This window comes from Apium graveolens, chromosome 2 (genome assembly GCF_009905375.1).
Source record: "Apium graveolens cultivar Ventura chromosome 2, ASM990537v1, whole genome shotgun sequence".
Taxonomy (NCBI): domain Eukaryota; kingdom Viridiplantae; phylum Streptophyta; class Magnoliopsida; order Apiales; family Apiaceae; genus Apium; species Apium graveolens.
The window spans coordinates 9,353,602-9,376,090 of NC_133648.1; the positions used below are offsets into that span (position 1 = coordinate 9,353,602).

The 22,489-nt window shown below is 32.0% G+C and overlaps 3 protein-coding genes across 5 annotated transcripts; all 3 read left to right on the forward strand.

Moving 5' to 3' along the window:
* The first annotated feature begins 7,902 nt into the window (after positions 1 to 7,902).
* On the forward strand, positions 7,903 to 9,010 carry LOC141705805 (early nodulin-like protein 15). Its single transcript, XM_074508695.1, has 2 exons — positions 7,903 to 8,136; positions 8,445 to 9,010. The coding sequence occupies exons 1-2, from the start codon at positions 7,959 to 7,961 to the stop codon at positions 8,828 to 8,830; spliced, it is 564 nt and encodes a 187-aa protein (XP_074364796.1). The 5' UTR covers positions 7,903 to 7,958; the 3' UTR covers positions 8,831 to 9,010.
* A 1,362-nt stretch (positions 9,011 to 10,372) lies between these two features.
* Positions 10,373 to 13,351, forward strand: LOC141706891 (APO protein 2, chloroplastic). Its single transcript, XM_074509771.1, has 3 exons — positions 10,373 to 10,658; positions 11,759 to 12,114; positions 12,402 to 13,351. Exons 1-3 carry the CDS (start codon positions 10,572 to 10,574, stop codon positions 13,231 to 13,233), a joined length of 1,275 nt encoding a protein of 424 aa, XP_074365872.1. The 5' UTR covers positions 10,373 to 10,571; the 3' UTR covers positions 13,234 to 13,351.
* Positions 13,352 to 14,987: 1,636 nt separating this feature from the next.
* Positions 14,988 to 22,135, forward strand: LOC141706892 (1-acyl-sn-glycerol-3-phosphate acyltransferase BAT2, chloroplastic). 3 transcript variants are annotated; one of them, XM_074509773.1, is made up of 8 exons: positions 14,991 to 15,295; positions 15,563 to 15,612; positions 18,304 to 18,367; positions 19,189 to 19,386; positions 19,476 to 19,882; positions 20,041 to 20,142; positions 20,243 to 20,533; positions 21,338 to 21,788. In XM_074509773.1, the coding sequence occupies exons 1-7, from the start codon at positions 15,229 to 15,231 to the stop codon at positions 20,456 to 20,458; spliced, it is 1,104 nt and encodes a 367-aa protein (XP_074365874.1). In that variant the 5' UTR covers positions 14,991 to 15,228; the 3' UTR covers positions 20,459 to 20,533; positions 21,338 to 21,788. The 3 variants fall into 3 exon arrangements, with proteins under 3 accessions (XP_074365875.1, XP_074365874.1, XP_074365873.1); XM_074509772.1 differs by having other exon boundaries at positions 14,993 to 15,295; positions 21,690 to 22,135; XM_074509774.1 differs by lacking the exon at positions 21,338 to 21,788 and having other exon boundaries at positions 14,988 to 15,295; positions 20,310 to 20,452.
* The last annotated feature ends 354 nt before the right edge of the window (positions 22,136 to 22,489 follow it).

Sequence of the window (22,489 nt, forward strand, 5' to 3'; positions counted from 1 at the left end):
AGGAACTTCTACACAGAGATCAAGCTCTGATGTTGATAGAAGAAAAAGTTTTGATAAGCAAGTTCTGACTAAGCCTGATGTTTTGATACATGGTGAAAGTCAAGAATCACAGAAGTTTATGCAGACACTGAAGCAAAGGGGAAGGAAATATCAGTCTACTATCAAGACCCCAAGTTACAGAAGCTGGATGAAGAAATTTCTAAAAGACTATTTCTCAAAGACAATCCAGGAATAGACTTTGAAAGTCTGAAGAAAGAAGGAGCCAGACTTAAAGCAGAGAATGACAAATTCAAGTCTAAAGCTTCTATTACTGCAAAGAAACCTCAAAAGCCTAAGGGCATTATGATTAAAGAGAAGACAAACTCTGAGGTAACCAAATTTGAATCCAAAGTTGAATCACAAGTAGAGGTAGATCCAAGGTTCAAGGGCAAAGCTAAAGTGCAAACCATGGATGAACAAGACTTTGTAAATTATGATATTACAATGAATCAAGCAACCTCTGATAGAGCTCAAGTTGGCTTGATATCAGAAGATAAAAAAAAAAGGAAATCTCTGACATTTCTCATGTTAAACCTTCAAAAATTCTACTACATGGGTTTACTAAAGCTCAATAATCTACACAACTTTTGAAGACTACATCAAGTGGTTTTAAAGCAAGAGTTATTAGAGTAAAGGAAGCTAGAGACAAATCAGGATTGGGTAGTTCTAAAGAAAAGAGAGTAAATAATACTACCTCTGATCCAACTTCTTTGAGTGAACCAGGAGTAGGAACAACTCTTGAAAGATTGAATCAACTGGAGTCTGTACAAATAGTTTACCACTCTGTATTAAAAGAAGATATCATGTTATACTTCATGACAGATGGGAGGGTATTATTAGAAAGAATGTTATTCGTTTGACGTACTTTGAAGAATTGCAACATGTGTTATTTCTACTTCAAGTGAAAAACAGGTCAACAGATGGTGCTGCCAGTTACTTAAAATCTGATATTCAAAGGCAGAAGAAACTTTACTCTGTAAAGTCTGACAGACCTTACTATCCTAAGTACAGAGCTCACAATGGTGATATAGTTGAGATGAAGCCTAATACCGCCAAAATCATCACTACATTTCTCGGTATTAAAGGTCTTGAATTCAATCTAGAGTTTGATAAAGCCTATGTCATCAGAGTGGATCAGGATATAAGGAAAGCAAAAATAAATGATCTCAGGGCTGTTATCTTTCAAACAGGTGAAGATACAGTTGAACTTAAAGATGCAAAAAGGAGGATGCAGAATGAACTTGAATATGCTGAAAGGAGTTTGTAAAGGAACTATCTCAGAACAACTCCTGACATTAAAGAGATCACACACTGAATCCAAGTCAAGAACTACAGCTGTTAAATTCTGAAGGATATACAGGTTAAAGTTGATATCAGACTTTAAGGATGGTAAAAGCTCTAAAGACTGTGAGTTGTAGTTATTTAATCAAATTCTCATATGCATTAGCACTTAATGTTTTTGACATCATCAAATATCTATTGAACTTGTATATTATGTTAATTTACAAGTTGGGGGAGATTGTTAGATATATTTGTGATGTCATGTCTAATAATGATTTGTGTTTAGTTTTCAGATCTTAACTAACAGGACAAATCAGGACTTAACTGAAAATCAGTACTTATACTGAAGTCAGAACTTAAGATATCAGAACTTAAGTTATCAGAACTTATGATATCAGAAGATATTTATCAGGAGATAATATCAGGACTTAAGAAGACATTTAGATAAGAAAGGCGACTGATTAAAGGAAAGAAGATTAAGACAAACACAAGAAGAGATATGCATGGAGAAGAATTCTATGAAGAATAGAATACTTGGAGGAAAAGATAACTAGTTGATATATTTTAGGATGCGGACTTATGTTCGATATCAATTAGAAGATTATCTTGTAAATGTGTGTCTATATAAACACAGCATAGGGTTTACACTATAAGTGTTATCATAATCGAGAATATTATTCATTGTAACCCTAACAGCTCTCGTGATATTTGTTCATCCCTGAGAGAGAACGGTTCCATTGTAATACTGTTTTATTAATAAGATTATTCTGTGTTTCATACTTGTGTTCTTAATTCGATTTGATTGTACAGTGTATTCAACCCCCCTTCTACAATGTGTGACCTAACAAATCCCGATTTTGACCCGATTTTTTGAAAAAACACCTAAATCAGCGCCTAGGTCCGAGTCGGGGCATTTATCACCGTCTAGCGCCTACACGCCGCCTCGGCCGCCTAGAACGATTTTTAGAACACTAGTTTTAAGCATTGAATAATAGAAATCTGTGGATCCTATATGTAAAATTTAACAATTGTTTCTCCTATTCTTTTTTTAGTATGTTCCTTTTTTTCTTTTAGTAAACTGTATATTCAAAAAATATTTAGTAGCATTCTTACAATCTTACATATATCTTTTTCAAAAAGCTTTTTCATTGATAGAAGAGTAACACAAATGGTTCTAAGAGGTTTGAAATATAAACACTTATAATACTGAGATTAAAGACACATACACATAAATCTAAATGGGAGAAAAGTGTAACTATACAAGTTAGTGGATGTATTTAGCTTAGTTGGAAAAATATGATTGTATTTATTTCTATATTGCTAACAAATATTTATTTTTTTCTAAATAGGGGCTTACTACGTTAAATTTTAATATAATAAAATATAGTTTTCAAGTAAACATAATAAAATTTTAAAATGAAATGTGAATTTTTTTATTAAGTTTAACATCTTTAATGTAGAAAATATATAAATAAATTATTTTAATTATGATATATTTCTAGATTATTCTTAAGTAAAAATTACAATGTGTATTAAATTTTGTTGATTGTGTCGCGTCAATTTTGAATAATTCAAATTATTTCTGGGAATTAGTTTCATAGTTTCAGTCTTTTAATCTTATGTAATTTTTTTTGTCAAGTTTAAATCATATTTCATTTATAATTTAAAAGAGGGTAAACCCCAACTTATCATGTAATTGAAAAATAAATAAAAGAGCTAAATAAAATTAATGAAATACTTTTCTTATACTCCAAAACCGGAAAATAATTAACTCATGAATATTACAATATTCCCAAGTATAGTATGAGATATAATTATAACATTTTTAAATATCATAAACTTAGTATATATGTATATATTTCATCGGGAATTTACTATACTTTAATGTTGATACAATTTAATACAATAATTTTGTTTTTTTAAATTAAATGCATAAAAGTGTAAATAGAATTATATTTACATTTTTAAAATAGCTAATTAATATTTAAATTTGATATTTATCCTAAAAACGCGATTTAGGGCCGATGACGGAGTTTTAAGAATAATAATTTTATCAGGGTGTTTATTATTCAAAAAATTATACTTTTATATATAATTACTTCCAATACTATTTAAACTTTTTGAAGTTATTAAGTCAATGAAATATTTTAATTTTATATTATTTTTATTTAATTAAATAGTATATTTTTATTCTCAATGAAATTAAAAATTATATTGCTAAAACTAAAAAGAAGTATAAAAAGAAGTTGAAAACTTAATTAAAATTAAAATTAAATTTGATTATTCATTTTTCAAGTTTATAGAAAAATTAATTAAATTTTCAATGGGATCATATTAACCATAAAAATAAATTTTAAGAAAGATTTATATATGAACTACAAACCAATAATTATAGAAAAGTTGTATTAAAAAATTAAATTGAAAAATATAAACCAAATATAACCCTATCATTAGCAAATATTTTACCAATTAATATTTAGATGTTGTGTTCATGTATATTTCTTATGTTTACTTCTTATTGCTGTATAATTTTAATATTTTTTTTATATAAAATGAAAATGTACATTTAGTTTTTAAAATAAGATAAGGTGGAGTGTTTTAAATGTTATCATTTGCTATCTTTCTTCATTTTAAAAAAGAAAATTTAATATTGAGAATATTTTATTTATTTATTCGAAGTTATTTATATGAATTAAACTAAAGCATGACAATCTAATCACATCAAAATATATTATGTACTTTAAATTTTTTTTATATAAATGGTTGAGTTTCGAGATAACTTGAACGTAACATTAAATTTGTTATATATTTAAATATCATATTTATTTTATAAAATATCATATTGAAAAATTAAATAGTTTTTCAATTATGAAACATATATAATTTTGTTTCTGTTTTTTCATATCCGTATTATTTTGCAATACCTTTTAAACCAAATTACATAAAATAAAGAAATTATTATTTTTAATATAAATTAATTCATAAAACTTAAAATTTTAGCAAAATAATAAGAAAGTTTGAAAATGGTAATTTATATAATCTTTTAAGTATTATATTCAAGATTACTAAGAAAAATTAACAAGCACGCAGTGATTTTGTTAGTTACTAGTAATGTGAGTAACTTTGTACTTATATTTTGAAAGTCATAGAAAATATTTTTTTTTATCTAAAGACAACCGCTAAAATGAATTTTTTATAATCATTTTGTTTGAATAATAACATTACTTTTACTTTTAGTTACAAAATGTCATGGCATATTTTTAAAACAACGTAAATCACATATATTTTACATCTATATATAATATATCTATCTAATCTAAAAAATAACAGCATGAAATTTCACGATTTTGAAAATGTAATCATATATATATTTTACATCTATGTAATCTTAAATATGGTATGTATATGTTAAGTATATAATATACCTTTTTAGTAATAGAATATAAGGTATCATAAAAAATAATGTTAGACACTATAAATTAATATCTTATTTTGATTTTAACTCAAAGATAAAATTATAATGTATTATTAGAAGAAGTAAAAAATTTAGAATTCAAAAATATGATATTTATGAATAGTAGTTATTTCAAATACAATCAAAACTGCAGTGAAAAATTCTAAGATAAATGTTATATATGAAAGTTATGATTTTTAGTGAACTATGTATATTACACATATTATGTATAGCATGGTATCAACATAGTATAGATGAACCATATATATTTTCTGTTATTTTCTATTCTATAAAACATATCATACATTATCTCTATTATACTTTTTGGTTATTAAATATGAGAGATTGTCGAAAATGCAGACGAGAAATAGTCAATTAATATCTTATTTTGATTTTATTCTAATTTCAAAATTATTGTATATCATTTTTATACCTTTAGTTACAGAATACGAGGCGTCGAACTTCCACTAAATATTTTATTTTGATATTATTCCAATTTCAAAGATATTGTATATACTCTATTCTACGTTTTAGTTATAAAATACGAGGCGTCGTCGAAAATGAAACCGAGAAACAGTCAATTTATATCTTATTTCAATTTCATTCCAATTTTAAAATTATTGTATATATACTTATATACCTTTTTAGTTGCCAGAATGCAAGGCGTCGACCAAATTGTCAATAAATATCTTATATTGATTTTATTCCAATTTGAAAATTATTGTATATCCTCTATTATACATTTTTAGTTGTAAAATCGACGACGCCGAGAAATCATTAATAAAAATCTTCTTTTGAATTCAATTCAATTTCAAAATTATTTTATGTCATCTTTCATACCATTTTAGTTGCAGAATACGAGCCGTCATCGACGACGACACCAAAAAACTGCCAATAAATATCTTATATTAACTATATTGCAATTTTAAAATTATTATACATCTGCTATTATAATTTTTAGTTATAGAACACAAGGCGTCGTCGAAAACGAAGCTGAAAAACAGTTAATTAATATCTTATTTTGATTTCATTCCAATTTTTAAATTATTGTATATAGATTCTTTTTATCTTTTTAATTGCATAATGCAAGGCGTCGAACAAACTGTCAATAAATATCTTATAATAATTTATTTCAATTTCAAAATTATTGTATATCCTCTATTATATATTTTTAGTTGCAAAATCGACGACGCCAAGAAACCGTTAATAAAAATCTTTTTTTGATTTTATTCCAATTTCAAAATTATTGAGAACGAAATCTAAGTAAAAATTTAATTTGATCAGATTTTTATAAAATTTAATAATGAAAATTGTGCACTACTAATGTCACATTCTTTTTTAATTCAGACGTGTTAATGAAATATACATATTTTATACATATACTTTATATCAAAATTATACATACATTTTTAAAAATTATTGTATATCCTTTATTATATATTTTAAGTGCAGAACACGATACTTCATTGAAGAAGACACCGAGAAACTGTCAATACATATTTTTTTGATTTAATTCCAATTTTAAATTTATCGTATATTCTCTATTATACCATTTCAGTTGTAAAACACAAGGCGTCGTCGAAGGCGACGGCGAGAAGCCGTCAATAAAAATTTTATTTTGATTTTATTTTAATTTCAAAAATATTGAAAAAGAAATAAAAGCAAATATATCATCTGATCATATTATGACGAAGAAATAGAATAAGTATAAATACAGGTCGGATGACAGAATGTTTGTTGTGCGTTTAAGTATTATATGGATTTATCAAACGCATGATTGTAACATTTGATGCTAAATACATCTCAACTTAGACTCAATCCCCAATTTTCAATTCTAATCTAGAATGTTTCATTTTCATCGTTAAATATTAACTCAATATATATTTACTTAATAGCAATTTAATTTTATGTTATGAAAAAAATGCATGAATGAATGAAATCATATTAGAATAATTATTTAATCAAACTCATTACTACTATTCAACAAATTTAAAGATATACACAAAATTATCATATGCAATACCATATATGAATAAAAGTCAATGATGCAATGAAACATATAGAATAACAAGTAATAGAATGAGCGTCTGACTAACAATATAATTGCCTCTATTTTGTATTAAAGTGATGGTTATTTTGTAGTTTTACTGCAAAATGATAACCGAAACTTTTTGGTGCTGAATCCTGATAAAAGAATTGGAGATATGTCAATTATATTTTAATTTGGACACAATTTGGGATCAATACATTTTTTTAATAATTTAATTTATAAACCACATTAATTAATTCATAGTATTGTTTAAGTTGAAATATTTGTTTTTTTATTATATATTTGCAACAAAAAATTTAACTAACATCAATTGCAATTATTCGTGGCAATATTATTTGATGGATATTTATCTAAACTCTGTCACCTTAATTTTTATAGAAGAAAAAAATATTCAAAATCATAAAAAAAATGATAAACTAATTTATTTAGCGCAAAATTATATTATCGCGGGGCAAAGGATCCTAGTATGTACAGGGGCCGGCGTTAGGGATTTCGGCTTTTCAAAATGGTATGCTCAGTTCCATAAATTTGTATAACTTACATATGCAACAACATATTAAGAATGCGTTTATTCTTATAAGTTCTAATTTTCTAAATTTCACAAATTTGATTTTTTTTAAATAACATTCGTAATCAATATCAATAAATGTACATGAGAATGTGAATAGATATAGTAGATGTTATTAGTGCATGATACAATACGGTACATCATACATGGATCACTTGGTATCCCTATCTTCCTTGGCTGGCATACAATAGTAAAACTTAAGCGTGTGCGATAAGAATAGCTAAAAAACGCAATGTATTAAAGTTAACCGTGTGAGATTAAATAGGTATATAAATTTAAATGGAATGTTTTTCAAGAAAGAAGGAAACATATTAATGTCACAACGGAACTAGATAGAGCAATGAAACGTTTATGGTTCGCTAATAAAGGAAAACAAAATAAATTGAACCCCTAAGTTTTCTCCATTTCCAATGACCATATCAAAGACTTGACTCTACACTCTTTTGAATATTTTCCGAACCCTTTGCTTAACCCTATTTCTATATGTGCCTATATATACACCCCCCACAAACATTCATTTAACCATTTGCCTCACTATCTGTCATTGAAAATTTGCTTACATTGTCATGGCTCTTCTCAAGACTTTTTTCTCATGCTTGGCTGTTGTATTAGTCTTGCTTTCAGCTTGTGAAGCCAGAGAGTTTGTGGTTGGGAAAGAGAAATCATGGAAAATCCCTAGTGATTCACAAAGCTCTTACAATGATTGGGCTTCTAGCCAACGCTTTGTTAAAGGTGATCATCTTGGTACGTACTAATCTTTCAATCTTCTCTTATTTTAGGTTTTTTATTGTACTGCTGTTTACGAGATAATAGTCAAAATCAGTTTTCGTGACTTAATAGGGCTTACGTTCTTATTTTCCCAAGGTAGTGCAAAATCATACTCAAAAGAAGAGTTTGAGAATTACTATGTTAAATATTGTGCTCACATCGATAATTATAAACAGTGGTGGAATCAGGAATTCAAATTGCCCCTTTGGTTCGGTCCTGATTATTAATACTTTTTTTGGTTTCTATGATTTAATGTTGTTTATTACATGCAAATTTGTGAGCAGTATTCAAGTACGATGGAAAGGCTGATTCTGTAGTGGAAGTGAATTACGATGGCTACAAAAACTGTAACGCACAGAAGCCATACGCACTGAAATCATTCAACGACGGAGACACAAAAATCAAACTAAACGGACCAGGACCCTATTATTTCATAAGTGGCAATACAGATAACTGTGAGAAGGGAGAGAAGCTAGAGGTAATGTTGGTCAAGGAACGTCATCATCACATATCTCCTGCTCCGGCTCCAACTCCATCGACGACGACGACGACAACAACTCCAAACCAAGCCCCTGCACCAGCGCCAGCTAGTGGAGGCAGTAGTTTGAAGAATGGTGTTCTGGGCTCTGTTGCTGTTGTGTTTGGCTTGGGGCTAGGGTTCTTGCTTTAGATCACATGCAAATAAATATGGTTGTTGAATATTATTAAGATGATATTAATTTTAATGGTTGGGTTGCTTGATTTGGAATGTTTGGATTACAGTAGAGTATTTATTTGGTTTCTGATTCTGTCAAATTTTTAGTTGATGTGTAACAATATTTGAACTAATTTAAGATTATATTTGACTTTCCGTTACCGTAAAGCGCGTTTGTGAGTCGTTTGTTAACAGCGATTTGCTATCCAGTACATATATTCCGATTATATAAATCGACCGGTTTTTTAAAATTTGTCAAAAAATCGCTTAGAAATCGTTCAAAAATATTGTTCTGATTTAAACGATTCCTGATAAATTGTCGATAAATTATTCAATTTTTTTAAAATTGTCAATAGATACGTAAACCGAATAATTCCGATTTCCGAAATTTTAACACTGAATATCTAGGTGATCTCCGGACTCCGGCCAATTTTCCCAATCATTTTGCAGGGAGACGGGCTGATCAAATGAGATAAGAAACCGGAGGTCCAATGCCGTTTTCAAATCTTAAAAAATATTTTTATTTGAATACTAATAGATTTCTAGAAATATTTACATATATAAAAAATGAGGTAAATTAAATCCTAATATAAATTTTAATGATTATATATATAATGATGTAAAATCATGTTTCTAAAAATCATTGATTTTATCGATTAATCACCCGATTATTCGTTACAAGATGCTCAAACGATTCGATTTTAGAATATGATTAATCGGTGCCTAATTTTCTTAAATTAACATATAATGCTTAATAAATTAAATATTAATATTTAATTTTTAATATATCTGATCAGTATTTCAATTAAAATATTGGGTAAAGGAACTTCGCAAGGACTGTCTCAGTTGGTTAAAGAGAGAAAAACTATCATCTTGATCGGTTCGAATCTCACGGGAGCAGAATTTATGATTATATCCTGGGAGTATCCAGTCGGCTAAAATTAGCTATTTTTTTTCAAAATGTTTATTTTGGTTAAATTTTTTTAAAAAAATTGGTTATTTTTATCATTTTTTCTAAAATATCTATACCAAATAATACCGATTCCCGTATTTTAGAACACCGCATAAATAAGTAAATTTAATTTCGGTTTGTCTAGAGTGTGCCCATGGGCACATCCTAAGAAAGTGTGATTGATGAGTTGTAAAAATTTTATTGGTGGAGATTTTTGTGTATGCACGGACTCCATCATCATTATTAATGTGCTCTCTATCAATATTTTGCGCGCAACTCATCAAATACTAACTTTTAGCATGTGCTTATGGACACATACTAGAAAATTCCATTTAATTTATACTACCTTCCTCCCAAAATATAAATTTTCTTAACTTTCTACGCGTATTTTAAGTTGAATAAAACAGATAGATTCACAAATCATTATTCAATTTTTTTAAAATAAAAGTATATATACTAAATTTTAATTTAAGAAAATAAATTTTAAAAAAGAATACGCGGAGGTATGATTTTTAAACACCTAAAATTACATTTAAAAAATGAGATTTGTATTAAGGAAGGTAAAAATAAAACGTGGCTGTGTAATTTCCCCGCGTCGTCATAATATCTTACCCAGTAACCTGAACCACCACCACACCACTCACGAGTCACGGCTAACCCCCACTACAATTTAACTCGGCAGCGATAGCCAATAGGATATTATGTAGGTAGGGAGTGGTTGAGTCAGCGACCGAGTTACTGAGTCACATCACCCGAGTCTCCAAAATGAACTGTGCCTGCGTTTCTATTAAATCCAACACTTTCATACACAACAACAACACCAATAATCCACTCTTGCTTTTCGGTTTTAAGGTACATATACTAACTAATTGTTGCTTCTCTTGCTTTAATTTTAACTGTTTTTTCTCAATTTTGTTTATTATTAAAGTTTTGAAAATAATTGTTGGCTCAATTTGGAATACAATTACAATCCCCAACTCAACAATATGTTTTGCATTCGTTTGTTTTGCTTATAGATAAGATTACATCACCTCATTTCAATGCCTGTGTTTATATCTGTTGAGGATTCTTGTTAGTGAGTGCTGTGACTTTGTAGTTTCCGGTGAAAAAATTCCGAGAGAGATATTTACGGAACTAGGAGGAGAGGGAGCAAACTAGGCTAAAACTCAGTTAGCCTTTGAATATTAGAATGCGTAAAATTACAAAGTAATGTGTTAGTATTGATAATTGTTTTGAATTTTAAATTATTTTAGGCCCGGCTTATACGAGAGCCTACTTCCGCTATTAAATGCTGGAATGTAATTAGTGAGTGATCAGGTTAAGCTAGATAGATGTATTCTCCGGTATAGGTTCAGTTTATCAGTTACGATAGTTTAGTTCTAGATTTGAATTTCCTTGTTTAAGGTACTGTATGCCCTTCTTGAAAGAGATGCAACTTGAAACACGACTGGATAGCTTCCAGGACTTGCTATAGGTTGTCTTGGACCCTATCTTATGTAAAAATCACTTGTATTATGGTGGCAATGTAATTCAGACTAACTATGCTAACTGAATTTAAGGAAATTGTGCGGCTCTATTTTTTTTCTCTGTCAAAGTAAATAGATTCATGGAATATGTTCATCATACCTGTAGAATGTGTAAACTAGAGTTTGTAGTCTTACTGACTGCTTTATATAAAACATGTTCTCTCGTAAAAAGTATAATAGAACGTATATTCTGCTCCACGATAGTTCTGGTGCTAGCTAGCTCATGCTTCAGCTTAGAACCTATTTCTACAATGATCATGAATATCAGATTAATAATAAGCACCGTGCAGCTGAATTTTTTTGTTATTGCACTTCCGGTGCTAAAATTCAGTGGTATGGATTTTCATATTAGTTCAATGACTGTATTTATGTAACATTCAACTTTTGCTTTAGTATATTATAATTATAGGTATATTCCTTTTGCAGTATGGTGGCAACAACTTTAGACTTCAAACAATTGTTGAAACCCGATCTCGCAAATTATGCCATAGACAGTCCTCTGTCATCAAATGTGAAGATCCTCCTCAGAATGCTGATTTTCCTCGTTATTATTCTAAGAAAGAAAAGAAGCCCTTTCCCATACCCATAGTGGAATTGCGGAGAAATGCTAGACAGAGGATGAAGGACAGTAGAGGCAAACCTAAAGGGCTAGTCCCTCCTCCAAAGAATGGATTGCTGGTCAAAAGATTGATTCCTGTTGCATACAGGGTTTACAATGCAAGAATAACACTAATTAACAATCTCAAGAAGCTTTTGAAGGTTGTGCCTGTTCTTGCCTGCAAGTAAGTTTTTTGTCATTTTATTTAGCAAAATGTCTGTCATTTTGGCGGGTCACGTGTTGGACTCAGATTTTCGCTGATCTGAACTTGCTAAATGTAACCCATGATAACATTGAAACATGATAAAGTTTAAGATGATATGATCTGTAGTGTTTTGATAATATTATGTTATTCAATGAACTTCTTTAGTACCTTTATTGGTGGTCAGTCAGTTAAGCTCTTTCTGCTACCATGCAGCTATAGTCATGTCAAAGATGTCAATATTTGTTAATGCACAACAACATTTGTAGGTGGTGCAACGAAATCCATGTGGGACCTGTTGGACATCCTTTTAAATCATGTAGAGGCCCAAATGCTTCGATACGCATGGGACATCATGAGTGGACGAAGGCAGTGGTTGAGGACATACTAATTCCAGTTGATGCATACCACCTCTTTGACCGTCTGGGTAGGCGTATTCCTCACGAGGAAAGGTTTTCAGTCCCTCGAGTTCCAGCAGTCGTTGAGCTCTGTATTCAAGCTGGTGTTGATTTGCCTGAGTTTCCAACAAAAAGAAGAAGAAAGCCAATCATCCGCATTAGCAAAAGTGAGTTTGTTGATGCTGATGAAAGTGAACTGCCGGACCCTGATCCAGATGTTCCAAAGCCAAGTATATTAACTGAGGAAAATGATGACGAATTAGTAGTCCCATCAAATGCAGAAGAAACAGTCTTGCTCGCAGAGGAAACACTTCAAGCATGGGAAAAAATGAGAGTAGGAGCCAACAAGTTGATGAAAATGTACCCGGTGAGGGTTTGTGGCTATTGTCCTGAGGTGCATGTTGGTGGCAGTGGACACAAGGCACAAATTTGTGGGGCACATAAGCACCAGCAACGAAATGGACAACATGGCTGGCAGTCTGCAGTCCTTGATAATTTAATACCACCAAGATATGTTTGGCACGTTCCTGATCTCAGTGAACCCAAATTACAGAGGGAGCTGAGGAACTTCTACGGTCAGGCTCCAGCAGTGGTTGAAATTTGTGTGCAGGGTGGAGCTGCTGCACCTGAACGCTACCAACCAACAATGAGGTTAAACGTTGGGATTCCATCGACTGTAAAAGAAGCTGAAATGGTAGTGTAATTGTCTCTCTTTTAACCTTTCCAATCATTTCTTACAGTGTAAAAATAGTTTGTAACCTATTGAAGTTGTACATTATATTTGACAATGGAAATTGAAATACAGCAAGTTCATTGCAATATATTTTTTTTGTAGTGTGGCACTCTCGATATGGCTACATAATACACGGTTTTCCTGGAAAAAAGGAATTTGATTGTTGGAGCTTAATGGCTGCTAGCCATTTAGTACTAATAAATATGGATATTCTGTGTGCAAATCTTTGGCTCCCCCATCTCCATTCCTATATTTTCTGTGCACCTCTACTATTTTCTGCCATCCCCAGAAGTCTACCAATTGCACATAAAGTTTTGAAGTAGAACATAAGATTATATCAAAACCTCAAACCATATACAGAGAGGAAAATGTCAGGATCGCAGGATAATAATCAGGCAAGTCCAAAGCTTCCGAATTCAGGGAAACAAGCAGGCGGCGTTCTTCACCAGCGCAGCAAAGTACCCATCTCTCCGCTGAAGATAGCTGTTGGTGGTATTGCATTTGTTACCATTGGCTACGTGATCCTATGTCCCTACGGTCCACTCAGGAGGAAGTCTGAGACCACGGCCTTGGAGGCTGCTAAGGTAGAAAACTCGCGTCCTGGCAAGTAGATGGATGTAGTATATGCAAGCAGGGACGGATCCAGGAATTCTAATTTAGGGGGACACCGGGCAAATTTCAAGAATACCTCTTTATATTTTCGAATTTTGCGGGGGCATTTTATATATTTTCAAAAAATTTAATAGTGAAAAAACATAAAATTTGATTTTGTGGGGGACACGTGTCCCTATCCTCCCCTGTATGCAAGCATTGATCAACAGCTAAAGCAGCAGAAATGGTTCATTTTTGTAAAAACTTCTTGTTTGTAAATTAGCAACGTTGTGAGTTTAAAGAAGCTTGGCACAAATTATTTCTAATCACATGCGAATATGATTACGAATTATTTTCTAAGCCATTTACATTTTAATATTCAAAGCTGTGATTTTATAAACCGTATTATCTACACAAGTCAAGTCAAAATCGGGGAGCACATGAATTTAATTTTCGTATATCGTTCAAATCAACATTTGTTTCTTGTGGCGTTAAAAACGAAAATTATAGTACTCAAAAAAGACAAGTATATCAATTTTTACTTTAAAAAAATATTAATTATTTGTATATAATCATTTTTTAGTCTGTATTTCTTATTAATAAAGCGAGAATACATTTTTTAGTTAATGATAGTATACTTCCAAATTTTATATATTAATATATAATTAAATTAAACAATTTAACTCCAAATTCGGGTTAAATTCGCTACAATTGCGTAATCAACCAAAATTTATAAGATTTCTCTTTGATCTCTGCTTCCATTTTCTATTATTGTATGACTACATAAGGATTTTTTTTATATATGCTCAACTACAAATCTAAATAATACTTATTAATTATACCTACCTTTTATAAAATAAATTAATTTTACCTACCCTTGATTACATATTTAAATAATACCTACATATTGTCAAATTCATTAATTTTTATTAAAAGTATTATGTATAATTTTTTTTCATGTAAGAGGTAAGATATGCAAACTAAATCGATTAAGTCAAAATTAATAAATATACGATTACGTTAATATTAATTATTATTTCTCTAACTAATAATCTAATATTATAATCATACCAATCATATGATATAAATAATTTTTAAGGAAGTTATTCTCTTATGACTTTCTCAAACTACTAAAATGAACTAAAAAGTAAAATAGACATAAACCTCGTCAGAATTTGGTACTTTGTTTCTCTTCATTCATCTGAAAGGACACCACCACCAAAAAACAGAATCATCCAACGGAGAAAACTTCCAAATACTACTACTACTAGTGTGTGTTTTTAGTGTGTGCTAAAGAAGGAGCATAAAAGAATTGGATACACAACTGATAGATAGATAGAAGTGTGTGTATGATATACAGTGGTATAATAATCCATGGAGCTATCCTATCATCCCCAGTTCAGTCGTTTTATGTTCAATCCCTCCTCTCCCCCTGCACCTCGTATTCATCTCTCTCTCTCTCTCTCTCTCTCTCTCTCTCTCTCTCTCTCTCTCTCTCTCTCTCTCTCTCTCTCTCTCTCCCCCTCCCTCTCTCTCCCTCTCTCCATCCCTCCCTCTCTCTCTCCCTCCCTCCCTCTCTCTCCCTCCCTCCCTCTCTCTCCCTCTCTCCATCCCTCCCTATCTCTCTCCCTCCCTCCTCCCTCCCTCTCTCTCCATCTCTCCTATCTCTCTCTCTCTCTCTCTTAAGTGTAATTTTGTTGTTGGTCAGGCAAGATGGAAGCAAGGTGTTTATCTTCAACTTCATCCATTTTTAACCCGGTAATTTGTTTTTTTTAATCAGTTGAAATTATTTGTTTATATAATTGTTGTTTGTTCATTTCAAGATTCCACCTTTTTGTGTTAGTTCCTTATTAGTTTTCTTACAATTGCATAAAGATTGTATTTTAATGTGGATAGTTAGGTTTAGTATTATTTTTTGTATGTTTTCAACTATTTACTGAGCTAAGACTGTAGCTTTTTATGAAAATCGTAGATGGTTGTGTTATGTTATTATCTATAGAACTTCCAGTTGACATTGATGACTTGGACTGATATTCTTGAGGGTTATGTCACTTCTTTTCCTGATTTTCAGGACAAAAATCCTAAAGTGTTGGGCACTTTTCGTGTTTGTATCGCTTTGAGTTTTTTTTTGTAATGTGCTAGAAATAATTGGATTGAATGGTTGTTTTCGAAGAAAGGATCTTCCATCTGACAGCATGATTGTACAGCATACTACCACTATCGGCCAAAACTAAAAAAGAAACAAAAATGTGTGCTCGTTTTATGTTATGTTAAGAGGATTATATAGTGGACCATACAAGCATGGTAGCTTAGCTTTACTAGGCGATTCCCCATTAAAATTCCGCATATTTACTCTTGTAGTGGCGCTGGTCGAATTTATTATGCTTCTTCTTTAATACTTTATAGTCCTCATAAATGACAATGAAATCAAGATTTTATGTTTAGACTAAAAAATGTCATAATCCTGCACCTTTTCTGCGGTGAGGATGGTTGAGATAAGTTAAACTTTAAGTTTTTAGCCCCATTAATGTGTTTTTATCTTCTTTTTTGAGGAGTCAAGCGGACCTATGAACTATATGTGTCCATTTGTAGGCAGCGAAATTTGGTAGAAAATAATGATTTAATGCGGGGAATATTATAAAGTCAACACAAAAACATATAGATGTGTATGTGTCTGTTATTTCTTATATGTTACTGTATGCTTTATTTAATTAACATTTAAAATAACAAACCATATCAAATTTACTCAGTTAATAGGATTTTTTTGGGGATGGGAGGGAGGGGGGGGGATATGTACACAGTCCCTACCTTCTGCTTTGAATTTAAAGTGGAGAGGGTGTTTCAATTGAGACCCCCAACTTAATTATAACAAAGCAGTAGCAATACAAAATAGTAAAATACCATAATTGATAAAAGTTGTGGGCGGGAGAAGTTATAAGATCAGTATAGTGAACAAACCAAGAGATAAATAGGCTCAAAATTAATATTATAAGCAAAGATGGTGAAAATAGATACCAGTCTGACAATAACATGGCATAAATAACAAAAAAAAAACAAGCCAGATGAGTAATAAACCCAATCTTCTCACTCACTAACCCAAATACTCCCTACTGTAGTGTCTCCCTTCACAGGAGCAAAGTCATCTACTTAAATTTGGCAATTCCACGAACTTCTACTGAAGGTCATGTCCTAGCCAAGATTTGTCTTGCAAGTATAGCTTTAAATGCTTAAGTTTGGTCAAAGTATGATTTATATATGACTTGGCTAGAAAGCCAGAAGATGCTCTGGGTAGTAAATGCAGATCTCAAATTAACTTTTAACCAATGTCGTAATTTTCAAACTAATTCTATTTAAACCCTGATATTCAATGCCCTTTGGTCACGAGCAGTGGCCGTTTCTTCTCTTCTGAAATATTAACCTTGCATCTCGCCTAACATTCTATATATATATATATATTATGGAAAAACAACAACAACAAGATCGTAGAGTATCCTCTTTTACACTAGCTGATACTAACAAGAGCTTTGCCTTACGCTTTTGTTAATTTATGTTGGCTGATGACTTAATAACGATCAAATAACTTTCCGAGTTTGGACTTATTAGATCACTATGCTGTTGCCTCTGCCTCAGTTGGGCTAGTTGCTAATTTAAAAAGCCTAATTTTAGGATAGATCTGATCTGGATAAATTTGTAGATTTGACATGAGCGTTGTACTGCTATTGTCATAACTTTTGATAGTATACCCTATTGGGCTTGCTAAGCAGGCATTAACTCCACATTAGTATGATATTGTCGGCTCTGGCCGAGCCCGCACGAGTTTGTTTTTGGGCACATCCCAAAAGGCCTCGTATTAATGGAGTTATTTGGCTGCTTATATACTAGCAAATTACCCCTCCCACAAATGATGTGGGACAACTCCTAACAATCTCCCCCTTCACACATCGAGCTCGACACCTGCCGAATCTGCTCCCCATGAACCCATACTGAAATCCTTCTGACTCCCCAGACCCATACTAGAAGGTCCGTCTGCCTATACTGGATAGCCCATCTGCCTCCTTTTAGGTCCATTCTGAAAGCCTAACTGAGATTGTTCTGGATCGTTACAACCATAGCTCTGATACCACATATTGGGCTTGCTAAGCAGACCTTAACTCTACATTAGTATGATATTGTCCGCCCGCACGAGTTTGTTTTGGGCACATCCCAAAAGGGCTCATATTAGTGGAGTTATCTGGCTGCTTATATACTAGGAAATTTTATATTAGGAAACTGCCCCTCCCATAAACGATGTGGGACAACTCCTAACATACCCTTTTCCCCAGTAAAGTGATTTAATGTTTTTATAGATACTTGGCTTGATAGACTTTCATGACACTATAATGTTAATGACAGTTTTCTTGAGACAACTATTGTGTAAATTTCATCAGTCTGGTTTCATTTATTTTGCAGTTGTCTGCTGGTATAAGAACTCCCAAGATTACTGCCCAAGCTAAAGGGAGCCTGTCAAAAACATGTGGGTAATAATCTTTCAGCATAAAATTCTGCATCTTTTTCTGGCCTTTGTTGTACTTGACCCGCTGTTTCCGGTAATCACCACCAAAGTGCAATGTTGTCATTTCATTCTCTGCTACCTGAATATGTATTTGTTTTGTGAGAGTAATGTAGGTCTTAAAGGATTTGAACACCCTTGTTATTCTTGACCATTTGATACTTGTAATAAATAGCGCATGTGCACATGTCATGGCAGTTCTACGGCCAAAGATTAGAGTTTTATTTCACTTCAAGTACGTGAACACCAACTCGGACATAGTATGGAGCTAGACATAATATGATGGCCAATACAAGCAAAATGTAAAATTTTGTTGAGTCAGACACTTGGACACATGGCATATACATGTTCCACATTTTCAGTTGTGTCTGGCTAACATGAAAATTAAGTTGATTTGGTTATCATGTATTCTTGTTTGTGGCTATTATCTCTGAGTTATTACCAATTGTAGGTAAATTGCCTTTTAATTTCACAAATTAAGTCTGAGTCTTCACCTAGGTCAGGTTTTCCGCAGTGTTCCATTATGCAGGGTGTATATTGAATATCTAATTCTTTAGTTATTGGGAGCTTTTTGTTAAATCCATCCACTAATCACTGACACTGGTAAATAATGTAATCTCTCACTCTATTTATTCAGTAAATATCTTTAACTTTTTTTAAACTTTGAAAAACTACACAAGGCAAAAATTTATGTTCGGTTTCTCTTAGTGTAATTGTTTCAAGTCAATCTAATATCTGTTTCAGTAATTCTTCTCTCCTTACTTTAATATGTTTCTTCTCGGCAGACGGTCCTCCAGTTGGCCATTCTCCCAGTAGGGCAAACTATGCTTCTGCATCTTGGTACACTTTCTATTCAAAAGGAAAGTTTAATTGGTCACATGATTACTTAAAACGACATAATCAGGTTAGAGTGCCGAGGTATATTGTTGCTAGATCGGAAATTGCTGGAACTGGGTATCCTGATGCTGCTCATCAATTACCAGGTTTACTTCTGGGATTTCAGACATTTAATTTGGTTTCCAAGCAATTTGTTCTTACATGTGTTTTTCCTTCTTTTTACTTTTGAATGCAGAGCTTCAGTTGGTCTCTAAAGTTAAAGGATTTTGCTTTTATGCCGTTACTGCTTCTGTTGCTATCATTCTATTCATGCTGATGTTGGTAGCACATCCTTTTGTGCTCTTGTTTGATCGGTATCGTAGGAAAGCACATCACCAGATTGCCAAAATGTGGGCCCTTTTGACTGTTGCTCCATTTTTAAAGGTTGAAGTGGTGGGATTAGATAATTTACCTTCATCAGACACTCCTGCTGTGTATGTGTCCAACCACCAGAGCTTTTTGGACATATATACTCTTCTTACTCTTGGTAGAAGCTTTAAGTTCATCAGCAAAACTTCAATTTTCCTTTTCCCTATTATCGGATGGGCCATGTTTCTACTTGGTGCTATTCCTCTGAAGCGCATGGACAGCAGAAGCCAATTGGTAATTTGACTCTCTCAGTTGATAAAATTATTGACTCTTATGCAAAGTACTAATTGGCTGCGTAGAATTGATTACAATAATACAATTTGAAAATTCTGTATTGCAAATACCGCTTACCTGATATATCATGTTCTCTTTCTTTCACTTTATGAATGTAGCAAACTCTCAAGCGATGCATTAATCTTGTAAAAAAAGGTGGATCTGTTTTTTACTTTCCAGAGGGTACTCGGAGTAAAGATGGAAAATTGGGGACTTTTAAGGTGAGTAACTTGGACATACACAGTACACTTAGTATCATATTATATCTTCCTGGAAAGGCTCGTGTATCTGAAATATATTATATTTAAAAATAATTTCTAGAAAGGTGCATTCAGTATTGCTTCAAAATGTGGAGTCCCGGTTGTTCCCATCACTCTTATTGGAACAGGAAAGATAATGCCCACGGGAATGGAAAGTAGATTATATCCCGGGTCGGTGAAAGTTGTTATTCAGAAACCCGTATACGGAAAGAATACCGAAGAATTGTGCAACGAGGCTAGAAATATAATTGCAGAAACTCTCGTCAATGAAGGATGAGGGTTACAATGCAGACCTTTTTTTGTCCAAGCTGAATAGTTGCTGTAGGTTGAAAGCTTTGAAGATAGATGAAAGGTATGCATATTTCTGTCTTGTTATATCTTTCTGCTGTTTGTGGGTGTGTTTTATCATTAGCTATGAGTTGGTTTGTAATAATCTAGTTTTGTACTCTCTCTGTATTGTTTTACTGACCAAACCTATAATATATCAGACTTAAAGAGGAATACTGAATCCTAGTGAGAGATAAATAACTGTAAATAGATATTAGAAAACTTATACTCCTGAACATAACTTTATCTTCGTTTTTACGCATATTTTGTCAACTTTTATAATCTAGAATAGAAATGAGGAGATGTAATCTTATTTTGCTATTATTGTGATATAATATATAATTAGAAAACGGTCAAGTATCTACTTGCTATTAGCTAGATTATAGGTTTGAACCCTAACAGCCTGCCTCTATATGAAAGAGTAAGGGTAAGACGGCATACACTGGGAAACCCTGCTGATGTCGGGGCTGATGCAAGAGTGTTGTGACAGTCATCAGCCCATTTTCTCCTTAAAACTTGATGTACTGTATTTTAAAACATCTTCATTGATATTCTTCTTAAAACTTAGTGCACTGTATTTTAAAACAGATGACAAGATCAAATTAAATGATCTTTATGGATATTCTCCTTAAAACTTAATGTACCGTTTTTTGAAACAGATGTCAAGATCAAATTAAATAATCTTCCATGGATTATATACTAATATATTAATAATAGACTGGCATTTCATATCTTTTTTCAACACAATGATTCCAAACTTCATCTTTACCATTTCTACTGACGGTCTCTGAGAAGGGCAAGCTTGATTAATTTGTAATATGCTTTTCAGTATGCAAGACCAATACTTGCAAAAAGAGTTAATCCTCAGAAGATGAGACGTTAAAAGAAACTGTTGCTGCATATCTTTTGAGACTTAACAGACGATGGAAAGTAGATTATCAATGACTGTTGTAATCCGAGCTTAAAGAGTTCAGATGTTCTTTGGTTGTATGATTATTACACAGTTACACTTGCATGCATATGCTATAATGTCTAGTGAAGCTAGTTCAATGTGTTATTTTGCTCATCAATTTTCCACTCTTCATGCCGCCGTCCCTCTCCTAGAGATATGCACAAGTCATATCGGCTATTGATGCTATTACCTCGTATATCATAATTATTATTATTTTTTTATGCTGCAGATTTGTGGTGTTACAATTATAATTTTAACCAGAGAAAGGGATTCGTGCCCTGGCTTTTAACGTTAGTCGTTTGAGATCAACTCCATCCTTCCTGCACTGGCGAGTTGCAACTGAGACCTAGTTTCTTGTTTCATTATTCTTTTTAAGCATGATACACCAGCTGTGCTGCTGCTTATTGCATCTTCAACTTATCAGTTATGTTCAAATCAGAAACATATCTTACTCAAGCCTGTCTGGTGAGTCATAGGAATCATGATGCCGTGCCAGTAATGAGTATCCGGTTAATTGTACTTCTCATGTAACTGTACATCTCATGTAACATCAACAGGGTCACAGATTTATTTTTATTTTTCCTTTTTTTTTGTGGGTGTTTCCTGAAGGGAAAAAAATGTGGAAATTGATTATTCTATAGATCAATAAAGATAATTGTGAAATATTTATTTGTATGTTTTTTCTTTAATTTTACATTATAATGGAATTACAAGGGCCTAATATATCAAATATTCAAATATGCAAGAGAAAAATATAAATAAAATCAGATACTGCAAGCAAGAACATGTGATTTGGAAATGAATTGTTTACAATTAATTTCAGTGTGCTCAATCACAAATCTAATAAATTACTCAAACTTATTTTAATACCAAATGATTTTAAGACAGCAATTAAATAGGTAAGACAGACACACGCTGTTTTGTTTATTGTTAATTGCTCCATAATTAAGCAGCTGCCCTGAGACGGCAATTATTTTAAGTGGGAGGGAGAGTCATCAAACTCTCTGCAAACGACTGATATTCCAATAA

Coding starts and splice junctions, on each gene's coding strand:
- LOC141706892 (XM_074509773.1), top strand. CDS start 15,229: ATGGAGCTATCCTATCATCCCCAGTTCAGTCGTTTTATGTTCAATCCC. Junction 15,296..15,562: donor CTCCTCTCCCCCTGCACCTC/GTATTCATCTCT, acceptor GTTGTTGGTCAG/GCAAGATGGAAGCAAGGTGT. Junction 19,387..19,475: donor TGCTGCTCATCAATTACCAG/GTTTACTTCTGG, acceptor TTTTGAATGCAG/AGCTTCAGTTGGTCTCTAAA.
- LOC141706891 (XM_074509771.1), top strand. CDS start 10,572: ATGAACTGTGCCTGCGTTTCTATTAAATCCAACACTTTCATACACAAC. Junction 10,659..11,758: donor TCTTGCTTTTCGGTTTTAAG/GTACATATACTA, acceptor TTCCTTTTGCAG/TATGGTGGCAACAACTTTAG. Junction 12,115..12,401: donor GTGCCTGTTCTTGCCTGCAA/GTAAGTTTTTTG, acceptor CAACATTTGTAG/GTGGTGCAACGAAATCCATG.
- LOC141705805 (XM_074508695.1), top strand. CDS start 7,959: ATGGCTCTTCTCAAGACTTTTTTCTCATGCTTGGCTGTTGTATTAGTC. Junction 8,137..8,444: donor TGTTAAAGGTGATCATCTTG/GTACGTACTAAT, acceptor ATTTGTGAGCAG/TATTCAAGTACGATGGAAAG.